The sequence below is a fragment of the Triturus cristatus genome, chromosome 8 (genome assembly GCF_964204655.1).
Source record: "Triturus cristatus chromosome 8, aTriCri1.1, whole genome shotgun sequence".
Classification (NCBI taxonomy): domain Eukaryota; kingdom Metazoa; phylum Chordata; class Amphibia; order Caudata; family Salamandridae; genus Triturus; species Triturus cristatus.
Window position 1 is genome coordinate 448955991 of NC_140591.1, and position 15285 is coordinate 448971275.

At 46.8% G+C, this 15285-nt stretch overlaps 1 protein-coding gene across 1 annotated transcript in view; it reads left to right on the forward strand.

Moving 5' to 3' along the window:
• Nucleotides 1-14994, forward strand: part of LOC146802284 (uncharacterized) — a 79773-nt gene extending 64779 nt beyond the window's left edge. Inside the window, exon 2 of the mRNA XM_085623743.1 lies at nt 12937-14994. Within this exon, the coding sequence (XP_085479869.1) occupies nt 13351-14994 (1644 nt within the window). The 5' untranslated portion in view covers nt 12937-13350. The remainder of the gene's footprint in view (nt 1-12936) is intronic.
• Nucleotides 14995-15285: the final 291 nt, after the last annotated feature.

A 15285-nucleotide genomic window follows, 5' to 3' on the forward strand; every position in this document is an offset into this window, starting at 1 on the left:
TATATTACTGCCTATGTAGTATTTTTTGCATGGGCAGATCAGACAATACACACAAAATTCTGTGTTACAATTAAAGTTAAACCAAAGGAAATGATGGACGGAGTGTTGAACATTGCAAGCACTCACCCCCAGTCAACTGATCTGGGTTTAATCCATCACCGTTCTTTAGCCCACTCTGCCACCCCAGTTCAGACATGGCCATATGCAAATCAGTCTGACCCTGTGCCTCATGGGAACAGTCCAGCCCGAACTGCCAAGCCATGTCTTCCCTGGACCGGAAACAAGCTTCCTAGGACCAGTTTCTGGCATTTCAGCCGTCTTCAGCCAGGCTTGCTTGAATCCAGTGGCAAAGTGAGCAAGGGACTCACGTCTGAGCATACCCTGCCAACTTATGGCGAACAAAGCAAAAACCAAAGGAAATGATGGACGGAGTGTTGAACATTGCAAGCACTCACCCCCAGTCAACTGATCTGGGTTTAATCCATCACCGTTCTTTAGCCCACTCTGCCACCCCAGTTCAGACATGGCCATATGCAAATCAGTCTGACCCTGTGCCTCATGGGAACAGTCCAGCCCGAACTGCCAAGCCATGTCTTCCCTGGACCGGAAACAAGCTTCCTAGGACCGGTTTCTGGCATTTCAGCCGTCTTTAGCCAGGCTTGCTTGAATCCAGTGGCAAAGTGAGCAAGGGACTCACGTCTGAGCATACCCTGCCAACTTATGGCGAACAAAGCAAAAACCAAAGGAAATGATGGACGGAGTGTTGAACATTGCAAGCACTCACCCCCAGTCAACTGATCTGGGTTTAATCCATCACCGTTCTTTAGCCCACTCTGCCACCCCAGTTCAGACATGGCCATATGCAAATCAGTCTGACCCTGTGCCTCATGGGAACAGTCCAGCCCGAACTGCCAAGCCATGTCTTCCCTGGACCGGAAACAAGCTTCCTAGGACCGGTTTCTGGCATTTCAGCCGTCTTCAGCCAGGCTTGCTTGAATCCAGTGGCAAAGTGAGCAAGGGACTCACGTCTGAGCATACCCTGCCAACTTATGGCGAACAAAGCAAAAACCAAAGGAAATGATGGACGGAGTGTTGAACATTGCAAGCACTCACCCCCAGTCAACTGATCTGGGTTTAATCCATCACCGTTCTTTAGCCCACTCTGCCACCCCAGTTCAGACATGGCCATATGCAAATCAGTCTGACCCTGTGCCTCATGGGAACAGTCCAGCCCGAACTGCCAAGCCATGTCTTCCCTGGACCGGAAACAAGCTTCCTAGGACCGGTTTCTGGCATTTCAGCCGTCTTCAGCCAGGCTTGCTTGAATCCAGTGGCAAAGTGAGCAAGGGACTCACGTCTGAGCATACCCTGCCAACTTATGGCGAACAAAGCAAAAACCAAAGGAAATGATGGACGGAGTGTTGAACATTGCAAGCACTCACCCCCAGTCAACTGATCTGGGTTTAATCCATCACCGTTCTTTAGCCCACTCTGCCACCCCAGTTCAGACATGGCCATATGCAAATCAGTCTGACCCTGTGCCTCATGGGAACAGTCCAGCCCGAACTGCCAAGCCATGTCTTCCCTGGACCGGAAACAAGCTTCCTAGGACCGGTTTCTGGCATTTCAGCCGTCTTCAGCCAGGCTTGCTTGAATCCAGTGGCAAAGTGAGCAAGAGACTCACGTCTGAGCATACCCTGCCAACTTATGGCGAACAAAGCAAAAACCAAAGGAAATGATGGACGGAGTGTTGAACATTGCAAGCACTCACCCCCAGTCAACTGATCTGGGTTTAATCCATCACCGTTATTTAGCCCACTCTGCCACCCCAGTTCAGACATGGCCATATGCAAATCAGTCTGACCCTGTGCCTCATGGGAATAGTCCAGCCCGAACTGCCAAGCCATGTCTTCCCTGGACCGGAAACAAGCTTCCTAGGACCGGTTTCTGGCATTTCAGCCGTCTTCAGCCAGGCTTGCTTGAATCCAGTGGCAAAGTGAGCAAGGGACTCACGTCTGAGCATACCCTGCCAACTTATGGCGAACAAAGCAAAAACCAAAGGAAATGATGGACGGAGTGTTGAACATTGCAAGCACTCACCCCCAGTCAACTGATCTGGGTTTAATCCATCATCATTCTTTAGCTCACTCCGCCACCCCAGTTCAGACAGGGCCATATGCAAATCAGTCTGACCCTGTGCCTCATGGGAACAGTCCAGCCCGAACTGCCAAGCCATGTCTTCCCTGGACCGGAAATAAGCCTCCTAGGACCGGTTTCTGGCATTTCAGCCGTCTTCAGCCAGGCTTGCTTGAATCCAGTGGCAAAGTGAGCAAGGGACTCACGTCTGAGCATACCCTGCAAGTTGGCAGGGTATGCTCAGACGTGAGTCCCTTGCTCACTTTGCCACTGGATTCAAGCAAGCCTGGCTGAAGACGGCTGAAATGCCAGAAACCGGTCCTAGGAAGCTTGTTTCCGGTCCAGGAAAGACATGGCTTGGCAGTTCGGGCTGGACTGTTCCCATGAGGCACAGGGTCAGACTGATTTGCATATGGCCATGTCTGAACTGGGGTGGCAGAGTGGGCTAAAGAACGGTGATGGATTAAACCCAGATCAGTTGACTGGGGGTGAGTGCTTGCAATGTTCAACACTCCGTCCATCATTTCCTTTGGTTTTTGCTTTGTTCGCCATAAGTTGGCACGGTATGCTCAGACGTGAGTCCCTTGCTCACTTTGCCACTGGATTCAAGCAAGCCTGGCTGAAGACGGCTGAAATGCCAGAAACCGGTCCTAGGAAGCTTGTTTCCGGTCCAGGGAAGACATGGCTTGGCAGTTCGGGCTGGACTGTTCCCATGAGGCACAGGGTCAGACTGATTTGCATATGGCCATGTCTGAACTGGGGTGGCAGAGTGGGCTAAAGAACGGTGATGGATTAAACCCAGATCAGTTGACTGGGGGTGAGTGCTTGCAATGTTCAACACTCCGTCCATCATTTCCTTTGGTTTTTGCTTTGTTCGCCATAAGTTGGCAGGGTATGCTCAGACGTGAGTCCCTTGCTCACTTTGCCACTGGATTCAAGCAAGCCTGGCTAAAGACGGCTGAAATGCCAGAAACCGGTCCTAGGAAGCTTGTTTCCGGTCCAGGGAAGACATGGCTTGGCAGTTCGGGCTGGACTGTTCCCATGAGGCACAGGGTCAGACTGATTTGCATATGGCCATGTCTGAACTGGGGTGGCAGAGTGGGCTAAAGAACGGTGATGGATTAAACCCAGATCAGTTGACTGGGGGTGAGTGCTTGCAATGTTCAACACTCCGTCCATCATTTCCTTTGGTTTTTGCTTTGTTCGCCATAAGTTGGCAGGGTATGCTCAGACGTGAGTCCCTTGCTCACTTTGCCACTGGATTCAAGCAAGCCTGGCTGAAGACGGCTGAAATGCCAGAAACCGGTCCTAGGAAGCTTGTTTCCGGTCCAGGGAAGACATGGCTTGGCAGTTCGGGCTGGACTGTTCCCATGAGGCACAGGGTCAGACTGATTTGCATATGGCCATGTCTGAACTGGGGTGGCAGAGTGGGCTAAAGAACGGTGATGGATTAAACCCAGATCAGTTGACTGGGGGTGAGTGCTTGCAATGTTCAACACTCCGTCCATCATTTCCTTTGGTTTGTGCTTTGTTCGCCATAAGTTGGCAGGGTATGCTCAGACGTGAGTCCCTTGCTCACTTTGCCACTGGATTCAAGCAAGCCTGGCTGAAGACGGCTGAAATGCCAGAAACCGGTCCTAGGAAGCTTGTTTCCGGTCCAGGGAAGACATGGCTTGGCAGTTCGGGCTGGACTGTTCCCATGAGGCACAGGGTCAGACTGATTTGCATATGGCCATGTCTGAACTGGGGTGGCAGAGTGGGCTAAAGAACGGTGATGGATTAAACCCAGATCAGTTGACTGGGGGTGAGTGCTTGCAATGTTCAACACTCCGTCCATCATTTCCTTTGGTTTTTGCTTTGTTCGCCATAAGTTGGCAGGGTATGCTCAGACGTGAGTCCCTTGCTCACTTTGCCACTGGATTCAAGCAAGCCTGGCTGAAGACGGCTGAAATGCCAGAAACCGGTCCTAGGAAGCTTGTTTCCGGTCCAGGGAAGACATGGCTTGGCAGTTCGGGCTGGACTGTTCCCATGAGGCACAGGGTCAGACTGATTTGCATATGGCCATGTCTGAACTGGGGTGGCAGAGTGGGCTAAAGAACGGTGATGGATTAAACCCAGATCAGTTGACTGGGGGTGAGTGCTTGCAATGTTCAACACTCCGTCCATTATTTCCTTTGGTTTTTGCTTTGTTCGCCATAAGTTGGCAGTGTATGCTCAGACGTGAGTCCCTTGCTCACTTTGCCACTGGATTCAAGCAAGCCTGGCTGAAGACGGCTGAAATGCCAGAAACCGGTCCTAGGAAGCTTGTTTCCGGTCCAGGGAAGACATGGCTTGGCAGTTCGGGCTGGACTGTTCCCATGAGGCACAGGGTCAGACTGATTTGCATATGGCCATGTCTGAACTGGGGTGGCAGAGTGGGCTAAAGAACGGTGATGGATTAAACCCAGATCAGTTGACTGGGGGTGAGTGCTTGCAATGTTCAACACTCCGTCCATCATTTCCTTTGGTTTTTGCTTTGTTCGCCATAAGTTGGCAGGGTATGCTCAGACGTGAGTCCCTTGCTCACTTTGCCACTGGATTCAAGCAAGCCGGGCTAAAGACGGCTGAAATGCCAGAAACTGGTCCTAGGAAGCTTGTTTCCGGTCCAGGGAAGACATGGCTTGGCAGTTCGGGCTGGACTGTTCCCATGAGGCACAGGGTCAGACTGATTTGCATATGGCCATGTATGAACTGGGGTGGCAGAGTGGGCTAAAGAACGGTGATGGATTAAACCCAGATCAGTTGACTGGGGGTGAGTGCTTGCAATGTTCAACACTCCGTCCATCATTTCCTTTGGTTTTTGCTTTGTTCGCCATAAGTTGGCAGGGTATGCTCAGACGTGAGTCCCTTGCTCACTTTGCCACTGGATTCAAGCAAGCCTGGCTGAAGACGGCTGAAATGCCAGAAACCGGTCCTAGGAAGCTTGTTTCCGGTCCAGGGAAGACATGGCTTGGCAGTTCGGGCTGGACTGTTCCCATGAGGCACAGGGTCAGACTGATTTGCATATGGCCATGTCTGAACTGGGGTGGCAGAGTGGGCTAAAGAACGGTGATGGATTAAACCCAGATCAGTTGACTGGGGGTGAGTGCTTGCAATGTTCAACACTCCGTCCATCATTTCCTTTGGTTTTTGCTTTGTTCGCCATAAGTTGGCAGGGTATGCTCAGACGTGAGTCCGTTGCTCACTTTGCCACTGGATTCAAGCAAGCCTGGCTGAAGACGGCTGAAATGCCAGAAACCGGTCCTAGGAAGCTTGTTTCCGGTCCACGGAAGACATGGCTTGGCAGTTCGGGCTGGACTGTTCCCATGAGGCACAGGGTCAGACTGATTTGCATATGGCCATGTCTGAACTGGGGTGGCAGAGTGGGCTAAAGAACGGTGATGGATTAAACCCAGATCAGTTGACTGGGGGTGAGTGCTTGCAATGTTCAACACTCCGTCCATCATTTCCTTTGGTTTTTGCTTTGTTCGCCATAAGTTGGCAGGGTATGCTCAGACGTGAGTCCCTTGCTCACTTTGCCACTGGATTCAAGCCAGCCTGGCTGAAGACGGCTGAAATGCCAGAAACCGGTCCTAGGAAGCTTGTTTCCGGTCCAGGGAAGACATGGCTTGGCAGTTCGGGCTGGACTGTTCCCATGAGGCACAGGGTCAGACTGATTTGCATATGGCCATGTCTGAACTGGGGTGGCAGAGTGGGCTAAAGAACGGTGATGGATTAAACCCAGATCAGTTGACTGGGGGTGAGTGCTTGCAATGTTCAACACTCCGTCCATCATTTCCTTTGGTTTTTGCTTTGTTCGCCATAAGTTGGCAGGGTATGCTCAGACGTGAGTCCCTTGCTCACTTTGCCACTGGATTCAAGCAAGCCTGGCTGAAGACGGCTGAAATGCCAGAAACCGGTCCTAGGAAGCTTGTTTCCGGTCCAGGGAAGACATGGCTTGGCAGTTCGGGCTGGACTGTTCCCATGAGGCACAGGGTCAGACTGATTTGCATATGGCCATGTCTGAACTGGGGTGGCAGAGTGGGCTAAAGAACGGTGATGGATTAAACCCAGATCAGTTGACTGGGGGTGAGTGCTTGCAATGTTCAACACTCTGTCCATCATTTCCTTTGGTTTTTGCTTTGTTCGCCATAAGTTGGCAGGGTATGCTCAGACGTGAGTCCCTTGCTCACTTTGCCACTGGATTCAAGCAAGCCTGGCTGAAGACGGCTGAAATGCCAGAAACCGGTCCTAGGAAGCTTGTTTCCGGTCCAGGGAAGACATGGCTTGGCAGTTCAGGCTGTACTGTTCCCATGAGGCACAGGGTCAGACTGATTTGCATATGGCCATGTCTGAACTGGGGTGGCAGAGTGGGCTAAAGAACGGTGATGGATTAAACCCAGATCAGTTGACTGGGGGTGAGTGCTTGCAATGTTCAACACTCCGTCCATCATTTCCTTTGGTTTTTGCTTTACAATTAAAGTTACCTTTGATTGTAAAATCTCTATTACTATTCAGTATTCTTATCTTAGTGCAGTTATTACTACTTATACAAGCCTTGCATTGCATGCAACATGCAAATCCTTTACCACATTGATTCAAATTAGGTCTAGTATGTGTTGATATCAGGTTGTGGCTGAGTTCGTCCTTAAGAGATCTCCCCTTTCTAAAAGTTATTTGTGGTGACTCATAAAGGTAACGGTCTAACAGCGCATCAGATTTCAAAATATGCCAGTTATAATTTAATATCTTCCGCACCTTATAAGATTGACTAGAGTAGGTAGTTATAAACGTAATCAGATTTGCATTCTGTGATTCCTCATTCAATTTGGTAATAAGCAGAGCAGTTATCTGTAATTTGTTAACCTTCTCATACTGCAGCTTGAATAACCTTATTATTATAGCTTTGAGCTTTGAACCTTTGGCACATTCTAGATTTTTCAGCTAGGAATTCTTTTTCAGTGCTACAATTTCTTTTAGCTCTGATTAATTCCCCGTAGGGGATGCTTTGAATAAGGCTGTACGGGTGGGCACTCGAGTCCACAGTACAATCTGATCTCCAAACATTTGGACACCTGCTCCTCCCACCAGCCCATGAATAAATTAGCATAGCTGGGGGCGAAGCAGGTGCCCATTGCCGTATCTTGTATATGTCTGCACAGTTTGTCATCAAAATAGAAAAAATTGTTGGTCAAACAGTACTTGATCATATCGATCAACATTTCAGTGCACAGTAAAAGTGAGATTGGTCTTTTCTCAAGAAATGATGTATTGCCTCAATACCTGAATCATGCCTAATAAATGTATACAAGCTTTTCACATCTAGTGTGACCAGAAGAAAATCACTTTCGCATAACAAGCCATCAATCGTTTTCAAGAAATGTATGGTATCACGTAAGTATGCAGGTAGGCTGATAACAAATGGTCTTAAAAAGAAGTCTATGTAGTTTGAAGTCATCTCCAAATGTGAACCTTTAGAGGAAACAATGGGTCTTCCTGGAGGAGTACTTGGATTTTTATGCAGTTTTGGTAAAATATAAAGTACGGGTGTTTTTGCATGCATGCATCCCAAACTGCAATATTCCTCCCATTCAAGCAATCCTTGTTCCCTCCATTCGTTTAGCATTTCATTGTACTTTTTATGGGAGGATAGCACTTCACTCTTCGATGACTCTTGATAACACTCTAAGTCATTCAGTTGATGTTGGCCCTCCCTCAGATAATCCTCTTTGGCGCACACCACAACGTTTCCCCCTTTACCAGATTGCCTTATAACGATCGTAGAATCACTTCTTAGGCTTTCTAATGCGTTGATCTGGGTCATTGTGAGATTGCATTTCGATTGATTTTTACCTGCATTTCTTATCTGCTTTAGTTCCTTCACAACGCTCTTTTCAAAAACTTCTAGTGCATTGCAATGCACTATAGGTGTGAGGGTCCACTTCGGTTTAAAACCACTGGGGCAAGCATTATTGACAGTCAAATTCAATTTATTTAACCCCTTCAGCGCGGCGCGGATTTCCGCGCCGTGCTGAAGGTTCGTTGCGCGGGCGGGGCCGTGACGGAGCGGTTCCATCATGCGCACAGCGCGACCGACGCACATGACGGAACCGCTCCGTCACAAGCATCGAAAGGGTTAAATTCATATTGGGATCGTCATGATGCTCAATGTTGTCAATGTTGGTGTCTAATTGAGCAAGTACATGTAGTTTCTCCACATCTGACATCTGCGTTTCCCCCTTTACCAGATTGCCTTATAACGATCGTAGAATCACTTCTTAGGCTTTCTAATGCGTTGATCTGGGTCATTGTGAGATTGCATTTCGATTGATTTTTACCTGAATTTCTTATCTGCTTTAGTTCCTTCACAACGCTCTTTTCAAAAACTTATAGTGCATTGCAATGCACTATAGGTGATAAGGCCTCTCTTGATGCAAAGGGTTATTTTATTTATAATTGGGTTTACACTCCTTGGAATAGGATGGATGTTATGGCACTTAAAACTGCATTGCCTGATCCGCGGAAAAATCCAGCCGCTTTTTATGAGGAAGTTGAGGGTGCTATTAGCTCTTGCACTATGACTTTGCCTGATATTGATTTATTTTTCTGATTGATATTACCACCTGATATGTGGAGAACTGTTCGTAAAATTGATGATCGTGCAGCTTTTGGGGCATTATGGAGAGACTTAGAACGAATGGATGCCGAAAGGGAACCCGCACAGAAGCCATGTCAGTTAATTTTAGATCTTCCCGGAGCTATATTAGTTAAGTTAAAAACGATTATTCCTCCTAAAAAGATAGATTGGACTGTTTTAGCATCTTGTAAGCAAAAGGCAGATGAATCGGTCTCTGATTTCTTTACACGCTTTGAAGAAGCATTCCACGATTTTAGCGGTCAGTCTTTGACAGATGACACAGGCAGACATCTGTTTGTCGATAAATATGTCGCAAACCTGTTGCCAGGAATAGCTAGTCGCCTAAAGGCCAGTGAGAGTTCATGGACTACGTCTTCCCCGGTCTCCCTTTTGACTATGGCTCAGTATTATGAGCGCCAGGAACTAGAGGCTAAGGGTAATGAGGATAAAAAGACTAAAGAATTGAAAACGAAGATTATGTTGGCTCAGGCTTATGGTCCGTCTTTCAGAGGTAGCGATAGAGGTGGACGTGGGTCCTATGGTTCATCTTTCGCTTCTTATACTCGTTCAAATTTGTCTGCTGACCAGTGTGCATACTGTAAGAAATTTGGCCACTGGGCTTCGGATTGCCCAGCACTACGTGCTCCACAGTATACACGTGGTCGGGGACAAATGAGAACTCGACCAGGATATTCAGGGCCTAGAGGAAACACAGGTGATCGTGCTAGGTTTGATACTAATATACGTGGGCAGGATGGGTTTAACACTTTTGATAGAAGGAACCAGTATCAAATGTCTGATTATGTGCCATCTGATTTTCAAGATTCTGCTCATGCATAGGATTGCCTAAGATGGGGTAAGGAATCAGTTGAAGTTCCAGTAGATCAGAGGGGTCCCTATGTTACAGCAAATGTCTTGGGCTCCACTGATCAGTTTCTGGTTGATACAGGAGCTACTCGTAGTGCCTTGTCTAAACAATTGGTCCCAAGGGCTCCCCTGTCTGGCTTAACCATTACATCGATAGGCTTCGATGGAACCCCTTCCCTTAGCCCATTGTCGCAACCACTTGCATTCCATGTGGATAAATTTACTGCTCCATGTCCATTTTTGCTTTCCCCGAATACACCAGACAATATTGTGGGTCTTGATATGCTCAAGTATTTCAGGGCTACGATACGATGTTCTCCAGAAGGTGTCCGTGTTATCTTGAATGACAACCATCCTGTGGCGGAGAGAGCTTGTCTTGTTAAAGAGGATATTGCATTAGCCTCACTTCCTAGTACTTTGTGGGCTACTTCAGATACTGATGTAGGGCAAATGGTTATTCCACCAGTACATATTAGTGTCAAGGAGGGCGCTGTGTTGCCACGTTTGCCTCAATACAAAATTTCACAGGAAGGTGAAGAAGCACTCACATGTATTGTCCGTGATCTTATTGCAGTGGGGGTTGTTGAGGAAGTTCCCTACAATATTTGTAACAGTCCGATTCTTCCTATTCTGAAAAAAGATACTGACACTAAGGTCTACAGATTCATTATTGATTTGCGAGAAGTTAACAAGATTGTAGTACCACAATACCCCGTGGTTTCTGACATAACAACACTTCTTACTTTGGTCCCCCCAACTGCAACTACATTTTCTGTGATAGATTTGAAGAATGCTTTCTTTTCGATCCCTATTCATCCTGATAGCCGATATTTGTTCGGTTTCACTTTGAATAATCGATCGTATAGATTCTCTAGAGTTCCTCAAGGCTATACTGAGAGTCCTAGTATTTACAGTCAAGCATTAAAAAGACAACTTGATTCTTTCGTTTTGCCTGAAGGAGTGGCTCTCGTACAATATGTCGATGACATCTTGTTGGCAGCCGACACCCTGAACAGTGTGAAATATGTACTTTGTCCTTGCTGTCATTTCTTGCTTCCCATCATCACAAAGTATCACGAAAGAAATTGCAATATTGTAGACCGAAGGTAACCTACTTAGGTCACCTTCTGTCTAAGGAGGGACGTGCACTTACACCAGATCGCATTCAAGCCATTTTAGACACACCAGTACCCCGTACTCAGAAAGATGTCCGTGCATTCATTGGCCTTACTTCTTTTTGTAGGCAATGGATATTAGGATTTTCACATATTGTTAAACCCTTGCTGGCACTTTTAACCAAAGACACCCCAATGCCCCTTCCATGGACAGATGAGTGTGAGGCTGCTTTCCGACAGTTACAACAAGCTCTTTGTTCAGCACCAGTGTTAGGAACTCCAGATTATACGAAGTCTTTTTCATTATATGTACACGAGAAAGATGGATGCGCATTGTCAGTTTTAGAGCAGACACATGGCGACAAACAGCGTCCCTGTGCATATTTTTCAGCAGTTCTTGATCCTGTTGCTCGTGCGTTACCTGGATGCTTCCGTTCAGTTGCAGCAACAGCTGTGTCAATACGTCAGAGTGAAGGGATAGTTTTGTCACATAAGCTGTTGGTGCTAGTACCCCATGCGGTTGATGCCCTTTTAAATCAGACGAAGACGCAACATTTAACTAGCGCTCGTCTGACAGGATATGAATTGACATTGTTGGCCCCTCACATTACACTAAAGAGATGTGCGACATTAAACCCAGCCACTTTGTTGCCATACCCGGTGACTCAGTCTCAGTCACAGGAGTCTCATGATTGTATATTCCTTACTGAGGAACAGACAAAGGGTCGTGTTGATTTGCAAGACACGCCCCTTTTAAGTGTTGATGGGGAGCTATGGGTTGATGGGTCCTGTTTGAAGTTACCAGATGGTACAGCGTCAGCTGCATATGCAATTACAACACTTCAGACGGTAGTTGAGACAGCTCGTATCCCACAGAAGTCAGCTCAGGCAGCTGAGCTAATAGCATTGCGACAAGCGTGTGAACTCAGTACTGACTTATCTGTGAACGTTTATACAGACAGTCGCTATGCCTTCGGAGTGGCTCATGATTTTGGGCTACTCTGGAAGGAGCGGGGTTTTCTTACATCCCATGGGGTGCAAATAATGCATGGAGAATTAGTGCATAATCTCTTGACTGCTTTAACATACCCGAAGAGAATAGCGATTGTTAAATGTAGCGCACATAAGAAAATAGTTGATAAGATAGGACGAGGCAATGCTTTTGCAGACCAAACAGCCCGTGAAACCGCCATGCAGCGAAGCACCACGTCCATGTATGTAGTAAAGTCACAGGCTGAACGCTGGCATGATACCAGACAGGAAGTGCTAGATATGCAGAGATCTGCTTCTGCAGAAGTAATTGAGCAATGGTCCAAGGAAGGAACATTGGATGATGAGGGCTGTTGGAGGAATAAAGAGATGAGCAAGTGGAGATTGGCGACAGCTTATTTACAACCTATGATTCATATGGCACATGGGCCGGCACATGTTGGAGCCTCCTCGATAACAAAATTGCTTACGCAAGTTTGGGAGCATCCAGAAATTGCCGGCACAGCTAAAAAGATGGTACAGTCCTGTCTGATTTGTCTTCAGCATAACCCTGGAAAAGGGACACAAACTCCAACAGGAGGGTTTGCTACGCCAACTGCACCTTTTGAAGTTTTGCAAATGGATTACATCCAGCTTGAGCGCTGTAATAACTTAAAGTATGTCCTAGTAGTGGTATGCGCCTTCAGTAAGTGGATCGAGGCATATCCTACGAAGGACAATACAGCTCTCACCACTGCAAAGGTGCTTTTGAAGGAATTTTTTCCTAGATTTGGTGTTTGTAAATTTTTATGGAGTGATAACGGTCCCCATTTCATTGGGCAAGTTGTCGAATATGTCTTGAAGGGGTTAGGAATAAAACAGAATTTCCACGCCGCCTTTCATCCACAATCAGCAGGGTTAGTGGAGAGGTATAACGCCACACTTAAATTAAAATTGGCGAAAATACTAGCCTCCACATCCCTGAAATGGCCAGACGCGTTACCTTTGGCACTGTTGTCCATTAGATCAGTGCCACATTCGCGGTCTGGCCTTACTCCCTATGAGGTGGTGTTTGGCAGGCCTATGAACATTTGGGGAATTCCTAAGCCACGTCCCCTACACGACGTACCGTGTGTATTGATGAGTGACTATTTAGCACAATTGACTGACAGTTTGGTCTCTATTCATCAACAGGTTCGAGAAGCTCTTCCGGACAGGTCTGCAGGTGAAGGCCATGGACTTCGGCCTGGAGATCAGGTGATGATCCGATCGTTCCAGAGGTCGAGCAGCTTGGAACCGAGGTGGCGCAGCCCGGAGCAGGTGCTCCTATCGACGAGAACTGCGGTTCGAGTAACGAATAGGAGGAATTGGGTGCACTCCACCCACTGCAAGAAAGTGCCGTCTACCTTGGTGGATCCTGTTGCTTTGATCGACCATCGGGACATCTTGGATACAGAGAAAGGCCAGGCCATATCACCTGACGAACCTGAGGAAGTCTTCCCGGACCACACGATTCCTGGAGTATCCCGATACCAACTGAGACCACGGAAAGAGCCTGCATCGTCAAAAGAGACTGGTTGAGCAACCTCCCTGGGTTAGTGAAACGGAATGCCGATGTGGCAAGGGGGGGGATCAGTTCTGTGTAGTGTAGCGACACCCGTCTTGACCCTCGGTGAAGAAATCAACGGCTGCCCAGGGATAAGAGCTCCAACGGTTGCTTTGACAAATAAGCTGATCATGTCCACAATGAGATCCACTGTTTCTAAGAAGAAGATCATTTGTACTATAGGGTTTGTTATTGCTATGGTGGCTGTAGCAGTAACAACTTGGTTCATTGAGAAGGTGGCTCCTGCTCGAGAACTTTTGATTGCCACTACTCCGGTACCAGTTGAACACCACTACTTCACGCTTCCCTATCATGAGCGGAAGCATCGACAATCCTACTTAAATAATACCTTCATTCAGATGTTGCATCATACTCACAATGCCACGAATACTACCAACTGTTGGGTGTGTGGGATGATACCTGCACATCAGAAGAAAGGAGGAACACCTTTTATTCCTCTTCCCTTTTCTCATAATGGTTCTTGCCAAGCTTGGTATGCGCTTTTGTTTGCATCTGGGAAACGTACAGTAGGCGGGCTTCTTTTTCGCCTCAATAAAGTATGCTACCAAGACAAGGATGGATATCCTCAAGCCAACGGGACTAAATGGGAATGGGAAGAGTATCAACCGGACAATATTTCAACGCCATATATCTTCACAAATATGAGAACTTTTCCTAGTAATAAACAATTTGTGATTTCTGTTACTAGAGCTAAAGCAGATTTATGTGTAAGCAGTGTTGGAAGAATTCCAGTGGGGAAAAGTGAATGTACTGTGATTCTGCCTATTGAGGGTACAAATAATAGCACTTTCATAGCCTCACCCAATACTTACTTTATCTGTGGTAGCCACGGATATTATCACCTACCTGTTGGATGGTCAGGCGTATGCTATGTATCTTTTCTATTGCCCCCTGTGTTTCTGGCACCTGCATCCTACCACCGAGACTTTAAGTTATTTACCGATATCTCTAAGAACAGATATAAAAGGACAATAAGTGTTGACGAAGTAGACCAAACAGATACCACTCTACAGCAGTATGTTGATTTTAATCTGGGTTTGTTCTTCTTTGTGGGAGCTGCATTAAATAGTAGGAAAATTAGACGATTGACTAGAGTTGTGGAAGCTGTTACCAATCAGACAGCCCTGGCACTTGGGAATATTACAGAGGAGCTGCAAATTGCAAGGATTGTAGCTCTCCAGAATCGAATGGTTCTAGATGTTGTTCTGGCTGATCGAGGTGGTGCATGTCGCATCATCGGTAGCAGTTGTTGTGTATTCATACCGGATCACTCGCCTTCAGTATATGACGCAATATCAAAACTGCATAAGATTGCTGCAGAAATTCATCCAGAGACTGGTACTTGGACTCTAGCTGGATGGTTCTGGACTCTCGTTTCTGCTTGGGTCGGGAAGCTACTAGCTATCTTGTGTATAATTATTACTGTTTTATTCACATGCTGCGTATGTATTCAATGTGGTCCAATGCTCTGCTCCATTTGCATTTCTGCTTGTATACCTGTTAAAAGGAATATTGTAGAGACCAAGGCCCAACAAATGTTGAATAAAGAAGTGGCCGAAATAATGTTAATAGATGTAAGGGATACATACTTAGATTACCCTAGAGGAACAGATGTCTTCAGCTAATGCTAAAAGGGTCATCTGTTGTAAATTGGCAGCGATTGGATTAGCATTAGCAGAATCCATCTGGTATTTAGAGGCTATCTTGTCCATGTTGTAGAATCCATTTTGTATTTCTGGCAGCCATCTTGTTTGCCAAGTGCTCACCATGTGCTTTGTCCTCCCTTAGTGTTGACTGCTCTTGTAATCTGCCTAGCAACAAACTATATTTAGTATCCTCTACTTCCGCACATGCCCAGTTGAGTTTGCAGCTGCTAGTAGTATGTAACTGTCAGGATATGTTTACCAGTGTTAGCA